The sequence below is a fragment of the Nansenia antarctica genome (genome assembly GCF_963989245.1).
Source record: "Nansenia antarctica genome assembly, chromosome: 2".
NCBI classification, from domain to species: Eukaryota; Metazoa; Chordata; class Actinopteri; order Argentiniformes; family Microstomatidae; genus Nansenia; species Nansenia antarctica.
In genome coordinates this window covers 22,489,221-22,512,479 of record NC_137675.1, presented here as the reverse complement: position 1 = coordinate 22,512,479, position 23,259 = coordinate 22,489,221, and the positions used below count along the sequence as shown (strand labels likewise).

General features: G+C 41.5%; 2 protein-coding genes across 2 annotated transcripts; one reads left to right on the top strand and one right to left on the bottom strand.

The window, feature by feature from the left end:
• Positions 1-723: 723 nt before the first annotated feature.
• Positions 724-4,741, top strand: LOC308150951 (epithelial membrane protein 1; the record flags this gene model as incomplete). Its single annotated transcript, XM_080523741.1, has 5 exons — positions 724-814; positions 1,825-1,910; positions 2,357-2,459; positions 2,806-2,946; positions 4,584-4,741. The coding sequence occupies exons 2-5, from the start codon at positions 1,836-1,838 to the stop codon at positions 4,739-4,741; spliced, it is 477 nt and encodes a 158-aa protein (XP_080379867.1). The 5' UTR covers positions 724-814; positions 1,825-1,835.
• Positions 4,742-5,814: 1,073 nt separating this feature from the next.
• Positions 5,815-12,260, bottom strand: f8a (coagulation factor VIII associated). The gene is made up of 12 exons (XM_080524877.1): positions 12,182-12,260; positions 11,757-11,803; positions 11,320-11,392; positions 10,660-10,819; positions 10,070-10,138; positions 9,601-9,721; positions 9,249-9,341; positions 8,845-8,909; positions 8,411-8,492; positions 8,184-8,230; positions 7,440-7,495; positions 5,815-7,332 (listed from the first exon to the last, which is right to left on the bottom strand). Exons 1-12 carry the CDS (start codon positions 12,238-12,240, stop codon positions 7,251-7,253), a joined length of 954 nt encoding a protein of 317 aa, XP_080381003.1. The 5' UTR covers positions 12,241-12,260; the 3' UTR covers positions 5,815-7,250.
• Positions 12,261-23,259: the final 10,999 nt, after the last annotated feature.

Sequence of the window (23,259 nt, the reverse complement as noted above, 5' to 3'; positions counted from 1 at the left end):
AAGACAGAGTTTTTTCCTAGGGCACGGAAAATTAACAGTGAAAATGTGAATGACAAGACAAGTGTTATACACACTTTTGCTGGGCAAGACATTACAAAGTATCAACTGTGCGCTCAAGCAATGACAACGTTTGAGGTGAGCGCGGTCATCTAGCGTGGAGAGAAGCGCTGCAGTCGAAATCGAAGCCGACAGCAGTTACAGCTAATTATGTTAATTAGGCGCGCATGTGACGTGTGCCCGTAATTAATCAAAACAAACATGATTCGGTTCTTTGGAGGAGGGGGTCACGTAGTAAATACATGGATCATGTGATTGTTATAGGCCTACCTACACGTCCCACATCAATTATTATTATTATGCACCATATGAGGAAAAAAGGTGACCTTGTAGATTTGAAGTGGAATTTGAGTGCAGTTACTTATATAACACACAAAGAAGTGTAGAGCGATGGATGGGTGTGGCCATGTAAATAACTCCACACTGAGTGCGTATTGTGCGTGCCGAGAGGGCTTGAATGTCTTCGGTATTGATGTGCAGTTGGTACTATATTCAGGTAGTGAAGCACTTTGAAGATCACCCTACTTCACACAGAGTATTGACATAATGAAACGTTGCCCATTTGTCTGTGAATTCCCTTACCATGACTTTCAAAGAGGGAAACATTTTAGGATATGGGTGGGGTTTGTGAAGGGGAAGGGGAGGGAAGGGTCTGGAGAGGGAAAAGGGGTGATGTGTGTAGGCTGCGAATTCGATGCTGGGTGGGTCTACAGTTCTTCAGATTCCAAATAACTCTCGTGCGTAAAAGTCCTTACAGGTAATGTTAATTCATGTTGTTTACCTTTTTCTTTTGTTATGCAATAGATCTGATGTAGGTTTGTCTGTTGTTTTGCGCATGTTTTGGGGATAAAGTGTGAACGAAAAAAATAGTTTTGGACAGTCGTAAACTAAAAATGGAACTAAAAACGATTTGGACAAATGCATGAGATTCACTTTCGAGAGCGTCAAATACTTCACTACTAAATATTTTTCACAAAACACAACGTTATGAATTACAAATACTATGTAAACTATTTGCATTAATTACTTTATAGTATAGATATGGCACATAATTCACTACTGTCGTCGTATTCTCGCGCTCTTTTCTCATAGCCTATGTCGGGCCCGTTTCAGCTAACGGGGATAACATCCATCATAAATGGGAGTGTATCCCGATTAAATGGCCACGTTTAGTAGGCTATAATTCATCTCAAAGTTAGTTTTAATCTTACAGTTGTTGCATAATTCGAGTTTATTGCGTAAACCCATTAGTTAAATCTGTAGCCTATTCCCTAAATAATTTATACGTAGCCTATAATTTAAGCTTATTCTTAACTTTTTTTCTTTTACATCATACTTTTCTTGTGTAATATAATGGAAACCGAACAGACACGAATTGAACATATTCTGTTTAGACAAAATTTAAAAGGGATTTATAATCCAATCCAATGATTTTCCACGAATATTTGAAGTTAGTCTATTGACCAGTCAGTATAGAGCGCTCAAACCTCTGGGGAAATCCTCCTTCGTGAGTGGGTGTGTATGCGACTGCAGATGGGGCATTCAGTTATTCAAAAAATGGTGTGTTTGTGAGACGAGTTTGAACTTGCTGTTATCCCTCTCTTCTCATACTCTTTCCTTCTTTTTCAAACAGTTGGCGATTTGTGACAGCTCATGTGAACAGCCAAACAGACCTCCCCCATGCCGTATAAACTCTGTTATCTCTCTATGGAGTTTAGTAGAAAAATAAACCTTGTGTGTTCTTCCCCCTACCCTGTTATCCTTCAGAGTGAGTCACTATGTTGATCCTGGCTGGAATTGTTCTTCTTCACATCACAAGCATCATCCTGCTCTTGGTCGCCACCATTGATAATGTACGTTCCCTCTATCTTCCAATGTCATTAGAATTTCTCCCTTCGGTTAGCCTCCTGTTGTAACTGCCGTTGTAACTGCTAACTGATCACATGATGCTTCTCTCTCTCTCTCTCTCTCTCTCTCTCTCTCTCTCTCTCTCTCTCTCTCTCTCTTTCTTTCTTTCTTTCTCTCCCTCTCTCTCTCTCTCTCTCTCTCTCTCTCTCTCTCTCTCTCTCTCTCTCTCTCTCTCTCTCTCTCTCTCTCTCTCTCTCAGTAACCTCCTCTCCAAGTCAGGAAACTACCTATAAGACTGCCAATGGCCCCTAATCCTAGCATAGATCTTTTTTGTCTTTTTCTAATGATGACTGTTGATGTGTAAAATGTAAGAAAAACCTCAAATTCACTCAACATGACACATAGTCTGTGTGGAACTGTGTAATAAACACATACACTTCTGCTTTTTCAGGCCTGGTGGTTCACAGACTCCGTATCCACAGATGTGTGGGGCAGGTGGGAGCTGACGGGTTCAAAGTGGCATTACACGAACCTGAAAGGAGACTATGCTGAAGGTAAAGGCTCACCTGTACCGTACCATTGGTTAGCTTTGCCTATCCTACTGTTTCCCCAAAGCAAGATATGGAGTGTGCATGTCATGTGGCTCTAGGTTACTCTCAACGAGTCATCAATGTATCATCAATGTCATTCTAGCATTGTGACTGCCAATGACCTGGTTCTTGGATGTTACCGCTTTGGATAAAGGCGTCTGCTAAATGTCAAAAATGTAAATGTTTATGTAATCAATGTTCTGTAGTCATAAACGAGTTATGTTATTTACTCCCTGAGCCTTTGAGCTGTTCCTGCTCTCCTTTCATGTACCCTTCATAGAACCCCTATTCTCTCTGTCACCCTCTACAGAGTACCTTCAGGCGGTGCAGGCCAGCGCAGTGCTGTCCTGTATATTTGCCATCCTGGCTCTGTTTGTGTTTGTGGCTCAACTCTTCACCCTGGGCAAAGGCCAGAGGTTCACCTTCTCTGGGGTCCTGCAACTCATCTCCTGTGAGTAGTAACATGAGTCTCTGTACAGTGACTGCATCTCAAAACCAACCGTGTTGTCTAAATCTAGACATTACTATGGACTATTTAGGTTAGATTAGATTAGAATAAATTCAACGTTATGCACAGAGTACTGAGACAAGTACTGAGACAACGAAATGTAGTTTGAAATCTAACCAGATGACCAAAGAAATGTGTCATAGTGCAAAAGGCACGATAATGTAGACCAGTGGTTCTCAACTGGTCTGGCTTTGGGACCCACATTTTCCCATAGTCATTAAGTCGTGACCCACTTTTATAGAATTCAAACCAAGCACATTTATTTCCCAAAAATGGGCTAGTAAACACTTACACAATGTCATCATGACTTTTTTTCTTTTTTCTTATTATCATTTTTTAACATAGAGCACATTACTCTAGCAATAGCAAACTGATTCTGATTAATAAACGGATGAGTATGAACATCACAACTGCATGCTGCTGTGGATCCTGGTGAATATGATTTTTTTTCTTGCCCTTGCATAGACACTTTTAATGTGTTGAGGTGCTCGAACACATCAGCAAGATACGCAACTCGTGTGAGCCAGATTTAGTTGTCAAACAGCTCAGTATAAGGTTGAGTTATTCTCTGAAAGGAAGGCTGTGATTTCTGTTCTAAGTTCGTCAAAGTGTGACATTGATTCCTTCTGAGTGATACAACACACTGTGCTATAAGAGCCACACACTGGGGTTTCGGTCCCTTTTTTAATTGTGAATGTATGTAAATCCATATGTGACCGCTGCTGGTGTTTTAGGGAACAAGTAGCCAAGGTCATTTTTCAGTTTTTTTCCCATACTCTGGAACAAATTTGCGCTTCGGCATATTTAGCTTTACTGCTCGAATGATGAGTGTCAGGCTTGAGTTCACGTTGCCATGGCAACGGCTAGCCTACAGCACGTCTTTCACCCGCGTCTGTCGAAATAAAAGTCTGACACCAGAACGCTTAACACTAGAACTATTTTGGGCTTCTCTAGTGTTAAAATATACGTTGTTGTTTTTATACCACACACTCGACCCACCAGTTGAGAAACACCTATGTAGACAGTGCAAGGTATTACAGTATAAGGTATTTCAGTGAGTATAAATAAATGATTATAAAAAGTGAACATACATAAGATGAATATCTATATGATATGTACAGTATGATGTGTACAGAACAAGGGCATTGATGTGATGTTCATATGGACATCAACGGTTGTTTTATTTATTTATTATTATTCTATTCCATTTTGATCACTGATGGGGATAGGTCAAATCTCGAAACATTGTCACCTCAACATATTGAATCATCAGCATACAGACACATCGTGAGCTTAGAATTATAAGGTTCTATCTCCGTTTAGGGCAGTTCAGAGATATTGAGCGTCAACGTTTTTACATTCCATTATGTTTTGTGAGATGGAATCTTTGTATTTTATTAATTACTAACTAATAAATGTCTACATTTCAAAAATAACACCACACAGGCATTAATAAACACCTAATGAATCAGATTATGTAAAAAACTCAATTTTGACCAAAAATGGAGATAGAACCTTATAATTCTAACGTTACGACATCGCACCACACAACCTCATCTCCATCTCCATCCCTCCCCCAGGTCTGTGTATCATGGTCGCTGCCTCCATCTACACGGACGTGTTCCACAAGGAGGAGAAGGGCTCCTACGGACACTCCTTCATCCTGGCCTGGATCTCCTTTGTCCTCACCTTCATCCTGGGAATCATCTATGTTGTTCTGCGCAAGAAGAGTGAGTAAAGGAGAGAAGAATGGGGTGGGGAGGGGGGGTGGGTGGGTGGAGAGGGCTGAGTGATTTCACAGGAAGGACAGTTTTGCTGTTGTTACATTCAATTGGAAAGGGAGGGAGGGCAGGGGAGGAGAGCCAAGGGTGTTCATCTGTTTCTTGAAACATTTCCGTTGAGAAGTATTCAGCTTTTTGAGACAATTGTTTGCTTGTGAGGAGATGGAGAGAAGAGGGGGTGCAGTCAGAATCCCCCAAAGGATACAAACACATTGAGTAAACGATAACCGAACTCTATACTGCACAATCAGTCAGACCTGGGTAGAAAATATAATTAATCTGTGTTACTTTGAGCGTTTGGTTGAGTCGGTAGGAACATTTAGTCAAGTCAACAACATTTGAACCCATTATTCCATCAACGTCGCTAAAGGAAAATCCAGGCTTATTTTTGATAAGTCTCGCGAGTCTTACGCAATTCATCAAAATAAGCCTGGATTTTCCTTTAGCGGCGTTGATGGAATACCCCCCAGGTCTGCAATCAAGTTATATGCTTATATGCTTAATGCATATATGTTTTATGAAATGGGAGATCTGTAATGGAGATAAGGAGACAAGATACTGTATTAGCCAAGGTATACCATGTTGACAAACTCCCACATTTTACATATCAGCAAAATACCTGTTACAGTACTTGAACAATCAGGAAACAAGCTATAGTTTTCAGTAAATGTTTAAAAAAATGTTTTTTGAAGTATATTGTTGTAACCATTTGTAATGTTATGATCTAAGTACTCTGTAACCATTTTTTGTATTCTTTGTATTCTAAGTGAATTTAAACCATGTGTGTTTCTGTGTTTTGGTTGGCTGCTATCATATCAAAGTACATGCTATTTGTACAAGTGAACAATAAGTAAACCAGGGACAGAGGACGATGGTGTGTATAAGATCACCATTTATTACTATACAGTAGTGGGTTTTGTAATTACAGTGGAATTTAAGCCATGTCAGACTTTTTGATTTATTAACAAAATAAAAACATTACAAAAATGTTCAGTCCATATTTCTTATTTATTAATATACAGTAGAGGGTTTTGTAATTGCAGTGGAATTTAAGCCATGTCAGACTTTTAGATTTATTAACAACAAAAACACTATTTTCAGTCAATTATTTATCTATAAGACTCAACATTATACCAAATAAATAAATAGAAATACTTTTACAAGACTTTACTAGAAGAATAACCCAATGACATCAAAGCATAAGGATTACAGGGTACATATGCAGTCAGGGTGTCATACACATATCATAGACAAAGTTGGTCCAGTCCGGTGAACCTTACATAAAAGACTAGGGGTGTAACGGATCACCTAACTCACGGATCGGATCGTGTCACCGTTTTTGAGTCACGGATCGGATCATTTTTCGGATCAACACAAAAAAAATTTGTTTTTATAAAAACTGCTTTTTCCTTGAATTCTGTAAAAACACCACTTTTACTATGTGACAAAAACCAACAACATTCAAGATGTCAAAACTGGTAATATATATATATATATATATATATATATAATATATATATAACATATTCTACACTCAAACATTACATAATTACGGTATACTGAAATACACTCAATTTAAATGATAGGAGAGAGGGAGGAGGCGCCTGGTTGCAGCAGTGAATCACTGGGCTCTTTAAAGCAGATTAATAAACATGTTTTATGCCACTTTTAACTAAATAATAAAGTAAACCCTTATTTTGAACATGGTATGAAAAAAATGGCTACATTATCAGAAGTTGTCGAGCTACCTTTTTCGTGCCCCCCGTCATAGTTGACAGAGAAGCCAAAGTGCTCCCATACATGGGATTTAAATGACGAGGGAGGCATTTCGAGTTCTTCTCCGCCGAACAACGTAACATGATACACTTGGGCCGCGTTCGTAAATTCGCTTTGAGAGCGCCGGAGCGCACACTGGGTCCGACGTCATAAAGGGACCAAGTAATTTGATTGGACAAGAGCGCTCAGCGCTCAGATTCCAGAGCGGATTTACGAACGCGGATTTACGAACGCAGCCTTGTTGTTGTGGATTCCCAGCTTCACGTGTAGTGAGCAAACAACGGATTCTTTTTCTTTCGCATTATCAACCTATCATTACGCTTTAGAGTAAAACAAAGCCCGCAACTGTCGCGTCTATCTTTTCATGGCAACTCTACATTGTGATTTACAAGAGATATTAAGTAAGATATTAAGTAATATTATTACTTGTTAACATTTTGCAATTGATCCGCGGTACACATGCGTTCCGAACCGTGGAGGGCGATCCGAACGGACCACGGAATTTCCGTGATCCGTTACACCCCTATAAAAGACCAAAATGTTTCAAAACTTTGCAGAACATTGTGGTCATTAATGCAACCCAAGCAATACATCATGAGGCCCTACAACAGACCAAGACAGAGACAGGAATGTTCCATTATGTGCCATTCCTCGGGGGTGGGTGAGTGAGTTGAACTGGTCGGGACTGTACTAAATGCCTTGTCCAGATGGGGTGATGCGTTCCTGCAACACCAGGTGGAGAAGGTGGTTCTGCTCTGCTGAGAGAAGTGGCCTAAGGAGGAAATCATTTAGAGGGATGTCATTAATGAAGAAAAAACAAGGATCGTAAATGCAGCTAATTAACTAGTGTGACTGAAATAAACATTTTTGAATGCTCACCATAGCGCTGTCTGAAGAGATTTGAGGGATTCTGTGTCCTTCTCCTGACAGGCCATCTGTAAAATAAAGTTACTAATAAACTGAAATATAGATCATCTCAACAAGGACATTATCTCAACTACGGCATCATTATCGATATTGCAATATAAACATATTAATATAATCCATAACGCCAGAGGCTGCAATATTGGCTTTTCTTTGACCCTCAATAACACCAAAATACACTTGAGACGAACCCGACTCGTACATTTGCCTAGATTTGTTTACTTTGGTTATCCTACTCATTCACTGTTATTTACTTTGAAACTTGTTTTCATCCATGTCAAGAGGAAAGAACAAGCGGTCATCTCAGTGTTTGATATATCGCAAGTCACATCACTATCTCAGTATCTAGCAAAATGATCGCTAATATGTGATATTTTGACTATATATCACCCAGCCCCAATCTCAACATTGACTGTAATAATCTTAAGAAATCAAACATGCTCATTTATGACGTGAACCTCTCACAAAGTGTATATTCTGTATGACGTGGTGTAACACAGTATGCCACTGGGGTATGAACTTGGGGTATGGTCCTCTGTGGCTCAGTTGTTAGAGCATGGCGTTAAAACGCTTAGGTTATGGGTTTGATTCCCGCTGGGACCATATATACTGAAATATGTATGCACTCACTGCAATGTAAGTCAGCTAAATGGCATATATTCTAATATAGTATGCCACTGATGAGCCGTATAAACTTACCACAACCGACTGTAGGAGCAGAAACACATTCTCTGGTAGAAAGGTCACTGGGGAGGGGAGACACCAACAGACCATAATATGTATTATAATAATACATAAATATAATACTTCAACAACAAAGTTCTTACTGTACTTCAGTGACTGGATGTCATTAAATGAAACTCATAAATAGTCAAATAAGCTCTCTTGACTAGGTCTTATAATAAGGCTCCGGTCTCGTTAGTTACCCTGACTATGAGGGTCGAAGGATTCCCAGGCGTATCTCTCCAGGGTCTGGGCGTGCTCTGGTAACAACTTCTGGGGCGGAGGCTGGAAAAGAGGTCAGAGCTTAGATAATTATTATTATTTATATATTTTTTAGGCCATTTCTGCTTGGGAGAGAGACAGTAGAAAGGATGGGAAAGAGGGAGGGGAGAGGTAGGGGGGGTGACATGCCGGATATGTCGATGGCCGGAATCAAACCAATGACATGGCATGAGCCTTGGTGTGCTATGCCACTTACGCTCGTAGGTCGTTATAAATCACAACGCCCACTTCTCCCAAAACTAGGACAATTTGTTCTTTTCCATTGATTATTCTGTGTATGTGACAGGCAAGGAGACGTGTAAGAGGGACAGAATACAGGGGAAATGGGATGTTACCTTAGATATTTTGTACCTACCTCAAGCAGCATCAGCAAAAGGACTCTAGAAATCTCACACTTGGCCACGATGTCAAGAAAGGCACCTGAGATGACACGAGTAAAAGGAGGCGAAGAGGATAGAAGGAAAGTGAGAAAAAAAAAAAACATTTTAAGTTCAGTTTCTGTTTAAACATAGGAAGTGAAACAGCTGGCCAAAAGGGATGAGAAAGGAAGTGTTGGGCAAGTCCATTTGAGATAGGGGTGGGCATCGACGATCGATAATTGATCGATAAGGATCTTGGTCGATCACAAAATAAAACATTTGGTCGATCACAAAAAAAGGCTTTAGTTTTTTTTTTTTTGTGATCGACCAAATGTTTTATTTTGTGATCGACCAAGATCCTTTATCGATCGTCGATGCCCACCCCTAATTTGAGACTTACCGACGGGGGTGTTTGAGCCTGGCAGCTGCAGTCCTCTCTCCTGACACATCAGCTGCATCTCTGTCAGCACGGCCAGAGCACCGTCATAGTCACCTGGAATACAGAGGAAGGCAGGGTTTAAAATCTCACACACCCATGGAAACGGGTCTTGTTAAAGATGCCATTAGTGTGAAAAAATACCCACTTACACTCCGCTTAACTGTGTATATGCACACAAACGTAGAAACGTATTCTCTCTTTTATGCACAAGCACACACGCACACGCACGCACGCACGCAGCATCCTAACTCTTCGTTCAATAACTGATTGAATGAAAATGCCATAAAGGCGGACATTGACACAGTTCACTCACGGGTGAGAATCTTGCAGGTGGCCATTTCCCCCATAGACAGCAGAGACTCAATAGGTGTCTGGGTCTGGAGCTCTGCTGCCCTCTGGTAGTGAACTATAGCCTCTCCTGGTCTGTTCATCTCCTACAATAACCACGGGAAAACAGGGGATACAGTATATATGGGAGGGGGGGGGATACAGTATATATATATATATATATATATGATTTACGATGATTTATATATATATATATGAATGTGAGAGAGAGAGAGAGAGAGAGAGAAGGGGGGGGGGCAGAGAGAGAGAGAGAGAGGGATATATACATGTATGTACAAATTGGGAGGGGGGGGGGGGTAGAGAGAGAAAAAGGATGAGTCAGACTGAGACAAAGATAGAAAAGTACTTACGCACATATGCAACGAATCAAGAACGCAGACTGACATACACAAATCATTTAAATAAATCTCTGTTTGATCAGCGTGATCCTCTACCTTGAGAGCGTTGCCAAGTTCCAAGGATAAGCTGGCGGCCATCACTGGCTGGTTCATCTCGATGTACACCTGAAAACCATTTGTAAAACTCAGCAGGATACCTCTCTCTCAGGAGGAATTTAGGGGGAAGGGGAACACCTGGACTCTGCAGGCAACCATCCAGATGTTCTATCCACCACTGTCCACCTCTTTCTCAGGAGGAATTTAGGGTAAAGGGGAACACCTGGACTCTACTGTCAACCATCCAGATGTTCCATCCTCCACTGTCCTCTCTCTCTCTCATTTTCTTACAAGGGACTAACACTAACCCTAACAATGTCATGCTATTACTGTGTTATAATGGTAAATGGACTGCACTTATATAGAGCCTTATTCCACAGCGCTTTACCATGGCCTCTCATTCACCCATTCACACACCAATGGCGGCAAGCTACCATGCAAGGCGCTGGCCAGAGTTTGGGGTCCTATGTCTTGCCCAAGGACACCTAGACATGTGGCCAGCCGGGGATCGAACCGCCGAACATGTGACAATTATAACATGCAAAATATGTTGTCTCGTTAGATAATGAAAGCAAGGATGGAGCACTGACCTTGATGGCGAAGCTGTAGCAGTTGAGTGCGGCCTGCAAGTGCTCGTCGAAGCCTGGGGCTTGCAGCGCCCTGTTCTCCTTCTCAGAGAGCAGGAAGAGCCGGGCAGCGTCCGTGAGGGCGAGGGCCTCTCCTGGAGCGTTGAACAGAGTCTGCTCACACCTGAGGGTCAATATCCAAATGTTTGTTTACGATGATAAAAAAAAATATATATATATATATATATATATACACAGGGATGCAAACTGGTGATGGCCCAAAAAGGCGACAACATTATTATTTTTTGGCCTGAAAACAAAGAACCTTTATGAAAATGTTTGACCTATTTTGAGGTAAAAACGGCTAAAACGGCTAAAACGGCTAAAAGGTGACACCCCTGATATATTTGCCCAAATAACACAAGTGAACAGACAAATAAACATAGTTCCAATAAAAACAGGCTATAGAGATGTGGTGCAGGTGAGGTGAGGAACCCAAGAGCTTGGCAAACGAGGTGGAGAGACATGCCACGATAGGTGGCATGTACAATAGGGAACAGCATGGTTCGATTAGGAGTGTGTGACACAGGTGTGTGTGTGTGTGTGTCACAGATGTGTGTGTGTGTGTGACACAGATTTGTGTCACACAGGTGTGTGATAAGTAAAGGTGTGTAGACAACGTACCGTGCCATGGCGAGGTTACAGAAGGCCGCATACTGAAGACAGTCCTGCTGCTTCAGTTCTTTAGCCAACTGACCTGGAGAAAGGGACATGGAGTGACAGTTAGACAAGAGTGACCGTGCACGCATAGCGGCCTCAGCCCTCAGTTGTTGCATGCTGCAATCATCATCACACCAGACCCCCACACATGAAACCATACGGTGTATTTATGAATGAATGAATGAATTAATGGTCTTTATTGTCATTGCTATAGTACAGGTACCAAACAACGAAATTTGGGAGTGGGGGCTCCCCTGGTGCTAGGAAAGAAAACAAAAAAACAAAAACTAAATCAGAGACCATATGCTTTATCACCATGTTGGCATGGACTTTTCCCAATTAACTTTCCCCAATTTGCAGCCTAAGTATAAATAAGCAATACACAACTGACAATAACTCACCAAACTGCTCACTTGCTTCTGCAACATTGGGCTTCCGAAGGAAACGTCTGCAGACAGTGGACACATATACAATGACTTTACTAACTGCTAGCCACACAGCCAATTAGCTTGCTGATTGCGAACACAGAAATGCAAACGAAGCAGATAGCTTACGATTAAGACCAGAGGTAGCTTTAGATAACATTAGCTTTAGATAGCCAACACATGCATAAAGATGCAAATGTTCTATCATATCTTTAATATGTGGGTGACATGATTATATCAACTGTATTTGGGCAAAGACACACGTAGCTATCATAGCTAGCCTCTAGTGCTAAATGGCTAATGTCAGACTCAGTCATCTGTGCACACAGTTTAAAAGATTCGGACCTATGATCAACATCGAACATAAGAGGGTGAACAAAATAAAGGAAAGAACGTCTTACTTTTTCAATTTATTGGAAACAGCACGATATCTCATCAGAAAATCCCCTTCCGCAGCCATGGTAAAAAGATAAAACGACAACAAACCAAACCAGGAAGAGAATACGACCGACGAAACATATCTCAACGCTCTCATTGGTTAAAACTGTAGAAGGGTGGGACTTGGAGATAATCAGCTGTCAACGAAAAAGCTAAAAGTGGAATTTGGTGGAAGTGCTAGTAGTCTAGCAGCAAGTCCTCAAAAAAGGCTTTAGTTTTCGAGATACCCCTACCCGAGGTAGAACAAATGACAACAATGATTTTTCTTATCTTTAGGGTCTCCCATTAATGAAATTGATTGTTGTCAAATTTTATTTTGGGGGAAAATATGTTTTTTGGGTTGTTTTTTAGAGCTACCCCAATCCCTGAAAAAGACCCAAATTAGACCAGGCCGAATATGGGGAAGGTGACAAAAAAGCCCATAACTTGAGAATGATCACTCTTTTCCTCTTCAGATTTGCTGAGGTATGAACCAGGTGGTTGTCCTACATCACCAAATAGTCAGACAACTATTTACCTAAATAAATACTGAATTATAGTCCTGTAAACTTAGCTTTAGTTTAGACGGAAATTTTACTTTTTGGTGACAGGAACATAGGACTCCATCACTTTTCTCTCATTTATCAGAAAAACAGAAATCCCTGAAAAATATATCATTACTGAATTGTCTAGGGTGCTATTGAACACTAACCAGTAGTTGTATGGAAATGTCTCATACAGTTCTATCTATTGCAAATGAGATTTCTTTAGACATAGCCAGGCCTACATCTTCTCTGATACAGTCAAATTCCGAATGGGGGATAAGTGGCATAATAGCCACTTATGGTTAAGTTAAGAATGCTCACTCTGATGGTCATCATATTTGGAGAGGGAAATACCAGGTGGCTGAACTACATCACCAAATAGTCAGAATAAGAGTAACCCAATAAAATAAAGTGTATTAGTTCTAAATTGCAAGCCTCTAAAACATTGGTGTAAATAGTACAGGTTTTATTAAAACTGGAACCTTAATTCAAAGTACAATTAAATAAAGTCCTCAAACATTAGGGGACACATTTTGACATTCTGCACAGCAGGTGCAGAACTCTGTGCATGGAAGGCCAACAGAGAGGCACTGGCACTTTCCACTCTCTCCACACTTTGCATCTTTGCAATATAAGTGAGTGATGTCTCTCACTTCTGTAGGTGCTGGGGGTTTTGTAAAAAGGACAGGTTGAATGGCCCCATCTCTGATAATCCACCCCTTGCCAATAGGACTCCATAACAGGGGTTTGGGCATGCTGTGACACCATACCGCTGTCTGGAACATTGCTCTCTGCACTGCACATGCTGCTGAAATGCACCCTCTGTTGGCGGCAGATTTGCAGAGGCTGTATCTGATGTTGATGCAATTATGAACCTCAGTTCATCCAGGTTTGTGCACATCAATCCATTTTCCATTTTCTTCTTTCCATATAGGAGTAGCGCAAATTCTCTTGCGACTGGCAAAGACTCTTCCAAGCTGGCAGAGAGTCCAAAATGGGCCAGATCTTTGAGCTCGCTGAGATGGGTCTTGAGTTTGTTGAATGCTGTTGTCTTTCCTATTCTGTACAAACTACTTGTTGTGTCACAGCCAGTGAGTGCATGACATGCTGGTAGACAGTTAGACATGTCTTTTCCAATTTTCTCAGATATGGGGTTGATGGGGACATACTGTATCTCTCTCTCATTCCATGGCCTGTATGCATGTACACCAGAGATGAACCAAACATTTCTTTGCTTGCATAATATATGAGCAGTACTTCCACATCTGTGTCATCAGACCTAGATATACTGTATGTCCCCATCAACACCATATCTGAGAAAAGACATGTCTAACTGTCTACCAGCATGTCATGCACTCACTGGCTGTGACACAACAAGTAGTTTGTACAGAATAGGAAAGACAACAGCATTCAACAAACTTACTTGTTATCTCAATCAAGGAGTTTTAGAACCAGCAACAAAGCCTGCATCCAGGGAATCTTCTAAAACGTGTAAGATGTTAATGTCTTGTACCTTTCCTCCTACCTTAATCTATCAGAACCTTACTTTTTGTTGTTGTTGTGCTTTTTGTTTTTGTTTTTATTATATTATTTATTGTTTTCTCCAAGGAAAGCACTATACAAAACATGTATATTGTTGTTGTTATTATTATTATTATTGTTATTATTGTTATTGTTATTGTTATTATTATTATTATTATTATTATTATTATTACTACTGTTATTGTATTATTAGGTGGGCTTGGTTCAGGAAAATGTAAAATGTGCCAGAAACTCAAAATTATCAACACAAATAAAAACATGATGAAACTATTACACTTTTTGTAACTCCAAAACCTCCCATCCAGTTAACATGGTGGAAGGTTGATTTAGGTCAACATTCTGAGAGCCACCATTGTTACTGCAACTGCTATGGAACACATTTTTAGAATGATTACATAACAGTGTACTCTCTTTGCTACCAGTTCTTTAAACCTTTTTCCACTAGCAAAATAATAAACCCACAACGTTTCTTCTGGAACTTCTTCTTCTAGTTATAATAAGTATACTAATACAAATTATACTAATAAGAATAAGAATAAGAATACAAATAATAATAATGACTATTATTATAATAATGATAATAATAATAATAATTATTATTATTACTACTACTACTATTACAGACATGCTTTAGACAAATGATGAAGCAGAAACTAGTTTATTTTAATTTAAAGTATTGTCATATGAAGCTGAACAGGCGAGCAGGTTCTGGAAAAGGACAGGAGATCCATGGAAGCAGGTTCCCAAATGCAGATACTGGTGGGTGTCAGAAATTTTCATAGACACACTCAAAGACTCCGTCCTCCTCTGTTGTTTTCTCCGTCTGTAGGCGGAGAGTGGGAGAGAGGTCAGAGGTCAGCCTACATCAGCATCCACTCCTCTGCATCCTTACTGTTCATTTCTATTTGGGGAAATCTTAGAAAATATGCCAAATAACCAAAGCTTTTTAAAAAAAAAAGTACATTCCACTATAGTCTGTAGGTTTATAACATGGTTCCACACTGACCGCCTCTTTTTTCTCTGCTGACTTTCGTTTGGCTTTCCTCTGGCTAGTTTCAGGGTGGGCAGCTGCTGGGTCCAACACGTCATAGATGGACCTGGGCCTGGCCTCCAGACTCTGAAAGACAGGAGATCCGGGTTTGTGGATGAGTTTGCTGATAGGGCCTACAACAGATGAAACCCTGAAGATGGCAGGTTTGCTGGCGAAAAGTTTGTTGAATAAGATATTCGCATCGTAGTAATTTCGTTTTTTTTAATATAATAGTCTGTATATAGTCAGATTATGATATGACCGTCAACAACAACATTAGAAGTTGTTCACCCTATTACCGTTGTTCACCCTATTACTCCACCGCTGTCAGGACTGCAGAGTCACTCCCTATCTTCCGCCGTAGAGTGAAGACCCATCTCTTCAGCCTACACCTTAACTGTCCCTCCTGAAACCTCCCCGTCCCCCTGTTCAGTTTCTCTACTGTACATTAACAACAACAACAACAACAAAATCTTCCTTCTTCTAGCATTCTGATTGCCAATGGCCCCTGGCCCGAGCAGAGATTACTTTCTTTGCGATGACTGATGGACTGATGATTCACTTACTTGTACACTGGCAAATGTATTTGTTGTAAGTCACTTTGGATAAAGGCGTCTGCTAAATGTAAATGTAAACATCAGTAATAGACTGTCACACACGGGAGTTGCTTGACCTACATACAGTACAGAACAGTCGATAAGAAAGGGAATCAAAACAGCGAATCTTGACAACGGACAGTGTTCCTCTGTCTGTCCTCACACAGCAAATTACACCTACAAAGACAACATGAGGAGAGACGCACAAAAAATCAATATGATATCAGTGACAGCGATGTTACAGGGGTAGAGAGGCCACACGGTACTTACGGCGTAAACGGAGGCCGAGGCAGCATCTTCTACCAATTTACTATCCTCTCCCTCCTTCGTCTCATCCCCCTTCTGGTCTCCTCTCCTGCTTGTCTGTACTTGACTACCTCCATTACTCACGGCCAATTGTTCCTGAAAAAGAACAAGCTGGTAAGTACAGCGTTTGATATTATTCCTCAATCCATTCCGTGCGTTACAATGAGCACATCCTCCGATTTCTACCTCCACCAGCCTCCACTGGTACAGTGACACAATGCCAATGATCTGATGGTAGTGTGCAATACAGAACAGCTCATCATCATCATCATCATCATCCGTAATGACTTATCAACTGGGAAATAGGAATAAATATGGCCTTATTAATTTGATAAAACTTTGGCCCAAGGTGTTATTCGTCACACATACAGTACATCGTGCATAATGCGTTGCACAGTGTTTCAAAACCTCCACTACACTATTTCCCAACATGGGGCGGCAGGTAGCCTAGAGGTTAGAGTGGCCGGCCAGCACCTGGAAAGGTCGCTGGTTCGATCCCCACCTCAGGAGGGAGCTGGATGTGAGCTGGTGACTGAAGGGTTGCTGGTATCATATCTAAGTATCCTGCCACCAGTGCTGTTGTGCCCTTGGGCAAGGCACTTAACCCTTAACTGCTCCAGGCTGACCCTGTGCAATAGAGCCCAGAGCTTGGTTGTCCCTATGAATGTGCTGTGTGTGCAAACAAATATTAAGTATACATTCTTATTTATTATTATTATTAACATACCTGATTGCCTCTGAAGACGTAAATGGACCCAACCACACTGAAGAGGAGTAGTACTGCAGTGAAAACCCCAATGATGCAGAGACCCCTAAAACCTGCAAAGGTAAACGGCTCCGTGTAGCACTTATCTGAAAGAGAGACATGATACAGCTGTGTGAGTTATCATCCACTGTCAATCAATGGACAGCTGTTGATTGGCTGGTTGATGATTCATGTTGAAATCGACAGTGACTCTGCATTGCTTATACTAACGATGTTATCGTTAGAAGTTATTTCTCAGGTTGTGTTACACTATAATTTCAACAGTTCCTGTTACACAACATGGGGAACAGTTGCACTTTAATATATCACAACAGGATAGTCGTCTTTTCCTGTTACCATCATCCCCTGATCCCCTGACTTTCTGATCACAAACACACACACACACACACACACACACACACACACACACACACACACACACACACACACTAAACACACACTCACCTCTCACTAGAAGTGTCCAGAAGACCTTTGCAGCTTTGTTGCACTCACAGCTGTACTCTCCTGACACAGAACTGTTAAACGCCTTCACTATCATATTCCTAGTGTATATTTGTGCAGGGACCGTTGCAGGGAGTTTCCATCGCTGTATCACCTGGCGTTGAGGTCCAAAGCAGACCAGCTCAAAGGCACTCTGGTTCACTGGGACTGCCAGACTGAATTCAAGATGGACGTCCTCCCCTGCCAGTGCCACCCTGACCCTGTCCTTCAAGGTGATAGTTGCTTGGAACACAGAGGCAAGACGCAGGTTAGTGAGGCTCCCTCACCCTGACATGCTGCCACCTCTGTCTGTGTACTTAGCAACAATTGCCCCTTGGGGATACGTCATAGGGTTCTCAATGTATGAATGCTTTGGCTGGGTAGGTCACACGACAGTCTACCTGTATTGCTTTTGTTGTAGTTTTATATCATTTTATACTGAGAATTGAAGTCTCTCTACAGTTTGGCGAATCTAGCACTCAAGGAAGGCCCATTTCCTTCCTGTAAGGGATGGGCCAAGATGATATAAAACGACAACACTTTTAACAGTCAATTCAATCACATTTCATTCAAAACATAGTGGATTCAGGTAATCTGGGACATTGAGTAATATGCGACACCTAGGACCCAGTGTGTCCCAGTAGGAAGAAGCTAAACCAATGGAGTGAGACTGGAATGAAGGGAGCCCACAGTCAAAGTCCTGTTGACTAGATTTGGTTAGAACAGGAAATAAACACACCGGAGCTTAAGTGTTCCACATTACCCAATGTCCCAGATTACCTAAATTCACTATGTTTTGCATGAAATTTGATTGAATTGACTGTTAAAAGCAATACAGGTAGACGTGTCGTGTGACTTACCTAGACAAAGCATTCATACATTGAGAACGTCACTGAGAACATCACTTCTTTTTTTTTTTTTATTATCCAGGGAAGTCCCTTTGAGACCAAGGTCCATTTTAAACAAAAAATATATACACTATAAATTATTATATTAATTACAGACACCAGTCAATTAGAACAACAACATCCTTAATCCGTTTCCTAAAATAGCCCAATGGTACTAAAGCAGCAGGTCATTCCGTGCCGGAGGAGCGCAAGGACTAGAGGTGGTTTTACCCAGCTCAGAGGAGACATGTTGTACAGTATCAGAACATACCGTGAATTATAAGGTTCTATCTCCATTTTTGTCAGAATTTAGTTTTTTACATAATCTGATCCATTAGGTGTTTATTAATGCCTGTGTGGTGTTATTTTTTAAAATGTTGACATTTTGGAGTTAGTAATTCATAAAATACAAAGGTTCCATCTCACAAAACATAAAGGAATGTAAAAACCTTGACGCTCAATATCTCTGAACTACCCTAAACGGAGATAGAACCTTATAATTCTAAGATCACGATACTGTACAAACAGTAACCTCAATGACCTCTTCTCAAATAACAGAACAAATTCAACGGAGATTAAAAATTCTTACCTTGAGCAGCTTCCGTCCCAGAGCACATCAGGGCACATAGAACCACCACGGTGCAAAAGCACATTTTGAAGAGATGCAGAAAGCTTTGTATTTCAACTTTGTTCATTTCTCTGTAGTCCCATGGGGGGTAAGGCCTTGTCTTTAATGGAGGATTTCACCCAACTGAATGTAGAGTATACTAGAAATGGCGGTGCTGATAGTTACAGTGATCTCACGCACTGTTTTTTAACACAACCCAGAATGTGTCCCTCTGTTGATGCTGACCTTTGAAAGGCTGCAAGACTGGGGTTCCTGTTTCTTCCCTAGCCACTTCCTCAAAGTGTTGTCAGACTGGAGCCTAGTTGTGAAAGCGAAATTGGTCAGTGGGAGGCTTACAACATGTCCAAAAGAAAATGCCACAGAAAGTACAACATACTGTAATGATTTGGAGACAGAAGAAACTGAAACGGACCTAAAATGTAATGAAATGTCCCCAAGGCACAGTCAGTAAGCACTCTCACGTGTGTGTGTGTGTGTGTGTGTGTGTGTGTTTGTTAGTTAGTTATAGGCTACTACTGCTGGTTATTGCATTTGTTACATCATTCACTGTGTCTAAGATGCAATGTTTACTCTCATCCATAGAGACACAGTGTTGCAGAGACACAGAGTGCAAACCACAAGTGAGTACTACTGAGCTTCTGGCCAAAGAGAGAAAGGGAGGGAGAGAGAGGGAGAGAGAGAAAGAGGGATAGAGAGGGGCAAGAGGCAAAGGGGAAGAAGAAAAACAAGACAGAGAGAGAAAGAGAGAAAGAGAGAGAGAGAGAGAAAGGAATTCAGTTGAAGTGACAAATGGCCTGTGACTCCTAATATGAACCAGGTGTAGGTGGCGTGTGACTCCTTCAAAGCAGTGATTCTCTCAGTCAACGAGGGGAAAGCAGTGCAAAGTAACGCTGCGCGGTCTTCTGTTACTCTCCATTTATCCCCCCCTTTTCACTGGCTGCAATGGGAGCCAAACTCTGATCTCACACTCGCCTCTGCACAAAAACAGACTTGGAGAAAGAGAGAGAGAGGGGGGGGGGGGGAGAGAGAGAGAGGGAGAGAGAGAGAGAGAAAGAGGGAGGGAAAGAGAGAGAGAGAGAGAGGGGGGGGGGGAGAGAGAGAGAGAGGGGGAGAGAGGGGGAGAGAGAGAGAGAGAGAGTGAGAGAGAAAGAGAGAGAGAGGGAGAGAGAGAGAGAGAGAGGGAGAACTGGAATAACATCTGGATACCAGTGAATCAAAAAATATATTCTCTCTCCTTCCCCCTCTCTCTTTATTTATAAATCACTCTCTCTCTTGCATTCTTTTACCTGGCAGGAAAAATGCTGCAGCCACAATATTTTATAGTGCTAACTCAACTCCAGTGTGTTTGCAAGACACAGACACAGTTCAACGGATGAGAACCAGAAGTTGAATGGCCCCATACTTCCAGTCATGTGGAGAATGATGTACAGGCTAGACATTGAAATGCCATGGTCTGACTTCACCTATAGAATACCTACGGGTGGGCTGGGTGGGGGGGGGGGGTTGGCACAGCTGTTGGCACAGATGGACAGATGGAACCCAGAATAGAGGGGAGGATTTGGAGATAGAGAGAGAGAAAGAGAAAGGGGGGCGGGGGGGGGGGGCGTGAAGTGCGCACCACAGTCCTCTCACAGAGCACAAATGAAGTGCTCTAGTTAAGTGGATCCGCACTGCCCAACCACGTTTTTCTACCTAATTACATTACTTCTGCAAGTAAAGGGAGGAGGGAGGAAAGAAGGACAAGAAGAAGAAACGGACCGGGGCATTACAAGACGGGAGAAGAAAGACGGGAGATATACTTTAAATATTGAGAAGGCAACCAATGCTGTTGGAGGTCATAACTTGAACCTGCAAACTGAAACACAATCAGCTCAAAGTGAGTAATGTTTTGTTACCTTACTCCACAACCTACCGTATGTACCTTTTTTAAATAACCTCCCTCTTTCTTTCTCTCCATCCCTGGCTTTCTGTACTTTTTCTTGAACAGGAGACAGATGGTCCAAATTATTATTATTATTATTAAAAAATTTGCAATGTTTGTACAATGTATTCTGTTGTTTCACAAGTAAGTTATAAATGGTAAACAAATCCAATTTAAATGTTGTAGTACTTCACAAGTCCATGTTTGTCTGTTTAATTGATTTTGGTTTAAAGTTGGTTGACCGCCATTTAAACCCTATGGGTTGGTTTCGAGACACAGATTAAGCCTAATCCTTGACTAAAAAGCATCTTCAAAAGAGATTTTCCATTGATAGTGTGATTTAGCCCAAGAATAGGCTTAATCCAAATCCGGGAAACTTCCCCTATTGGTTAGCATAATAGGTGTTAATTTATGGCATCCAAGGCCTTCTTGATCTGTAGCCAGTTCCAACATGAGGAACATTTTATGACAGTGTTCTGAATACCTCCTGTATGAGTCATCGGTTCATATCCAATATAATTCGAGTGATTACAGTTCCGTCTCCAGATTTCTACTATGACAGCGACACCCCCCCCCCCCTCTTCTTACTCTCTCTCTCTCTCTCTCTCTCTCTCTCTCTCTCTCTTTCTTTCTCTCTCTCACACACACGATCAAGGTCTTCAAACGTTTCTCTGTTTGTTATTTAACTAGTTGGATCATTGGTCATTCAGTCCTGATCACACCGCTGTCCCCCCACAGGCCCCTCTATCCTCGCATCACACAAACAAAAGCCATTTTCTTCAAGGCCTTGAAATAAACTAATGTAATTAGCTTAGTCAGACAGTCACAAGACCTGTTTGGCACTCTTGTTTTAACCCCAATGTCGATGTAACCTTCTACAAATCACGGTATTACCTCAGTGACACTTTGTTCTACTTTTGGGAACATTGAAAGAGTGAGTGGTAATAGCCTCACCAAACAATCACGTGGACATGATGTTTTTTGAGATGGTTTCAAACTCCATTGGCCCCTGAGATTCTGTTGGCTTCTCTGTGTGGAAAAGCCAGCACTGTGTTTCACATGTGCTCCCTCCTCTGACCTCCCTCTTTCTTTCTCTCCATCCCTGGCTTTCTGTACTTTTTCTTGAACAGGAGACAGATGGTCCAAACTATTATTATTATTAGTTTTTTTGCCAAAAGTCACTGTGAACTTTCAATCTGCAGATATGAATCTCATTCTGGTTCTGTTTTCTTGTTTGTTTGTTTGTTTGTTTTCTCATCACAAAGGGCTGTGTCTTCTCATCATGGCCCCTCCCACTGTGATGATGATGCTGCTGATGGCTGCCATGGCGACGGTGGCCCAGTCGGTTGGAGAGGAGAACGAACTGGACTATACTGGGTTCTGGAACTATAGAGAGGGAGGTAATAAACCCAACCCCATTCAGGATGAATAACCTCATCTATGCACTGTGACGAAATGGGAAAAGTATTGAAAATGGCGTAAGAAAAAACTAAAAACAGGGGTCTCATAACGTCTCTGTTTCCTCTGGTTGTTCTGGTGCCAGCGGATAGCGTGAACGTGGCCTCCGTGCGCAGTGTGACCAGAGTTTTGGACGTTTGGGGCAAACGTATCTTCAATGAGATCAAAACCTTGCTGCACTCTGAGCCCAGCACACTTCTCCCGGACTATTCCAGGTAGTTGGGAGTCATTCCTTGATCCTAGTATTTGCCTAGTAAAAGGTGTTCACACATCTCTTTTACACGATGTATGTGCTTTTATCATAGATTTTTGGGGATATGGCTGTTACTACTGTTGTGGATTAAAACATTTTGACTCAAGATAGGAACTTGCTTTAAATCTAGGTATAATATTTAATTAAGAAAAGTATCTTTCACAACTCGAGTTGGACCCAGCCCACTGAATGTAGACTGAGTGCCCACTCACACACAACACATCTCTTGTATAGTGTCAACATAGACACAACAGCGATAGGAGTCCGCATTCCATAAAAAGTGTGGGAACATTGGAACAATGTTGGACAAGGTCTTCATTTCACGCTGTACACTGGGTCAACATAGTCACAACATTGTTGTACGAGTCTGTATTCCACCACTGTCCATGAACACAAGGCCCTGGAGCAGGCTGTGCCCATGGTCAGGACCGGACCAGACTCTTCCAACAATGCCAAACATGCCATACATGTGAATCCATTACACTACGTTATTTCATCTGTCCTAGTAGTGTGATTGACACTGTAAAATGAAACCTAAAACAGTTCCAAGTGGCCTTTCTAAATGCTGTAAAAATGAAACCGAAAAAAACAGTTTGCAGCGTCCGTGCTAAGTTCCTGTTCCTCTCCTCTAGGGTGCGCCCTCTCTCTGA

Bases quoted from the DNA above. Each gene is read 5' to 3' on its own strand.
- f8a (XM_080524877.1), bottom strand. From the start codon at position 12,240: ATGGCTGCGGAAGGGGATTTTCTGATGAGATATCGTGCTGTTTCCAAT. The intron at 11,804-12,181 runs GTAAGACGTTCT...CACTGTCTGCAG, and splicing joins GTTTCCAATAAATTGAAAAA to ACGTTTCCTTCGGAAGCCCA. The intron at 8,910-9,248 runs GTAAGTCTCAAA...GTGTCATCTCAG, and splicing joins AGGCTCAAACACCCCCGTCG to GTGCCTTTCTTGACATCGTG.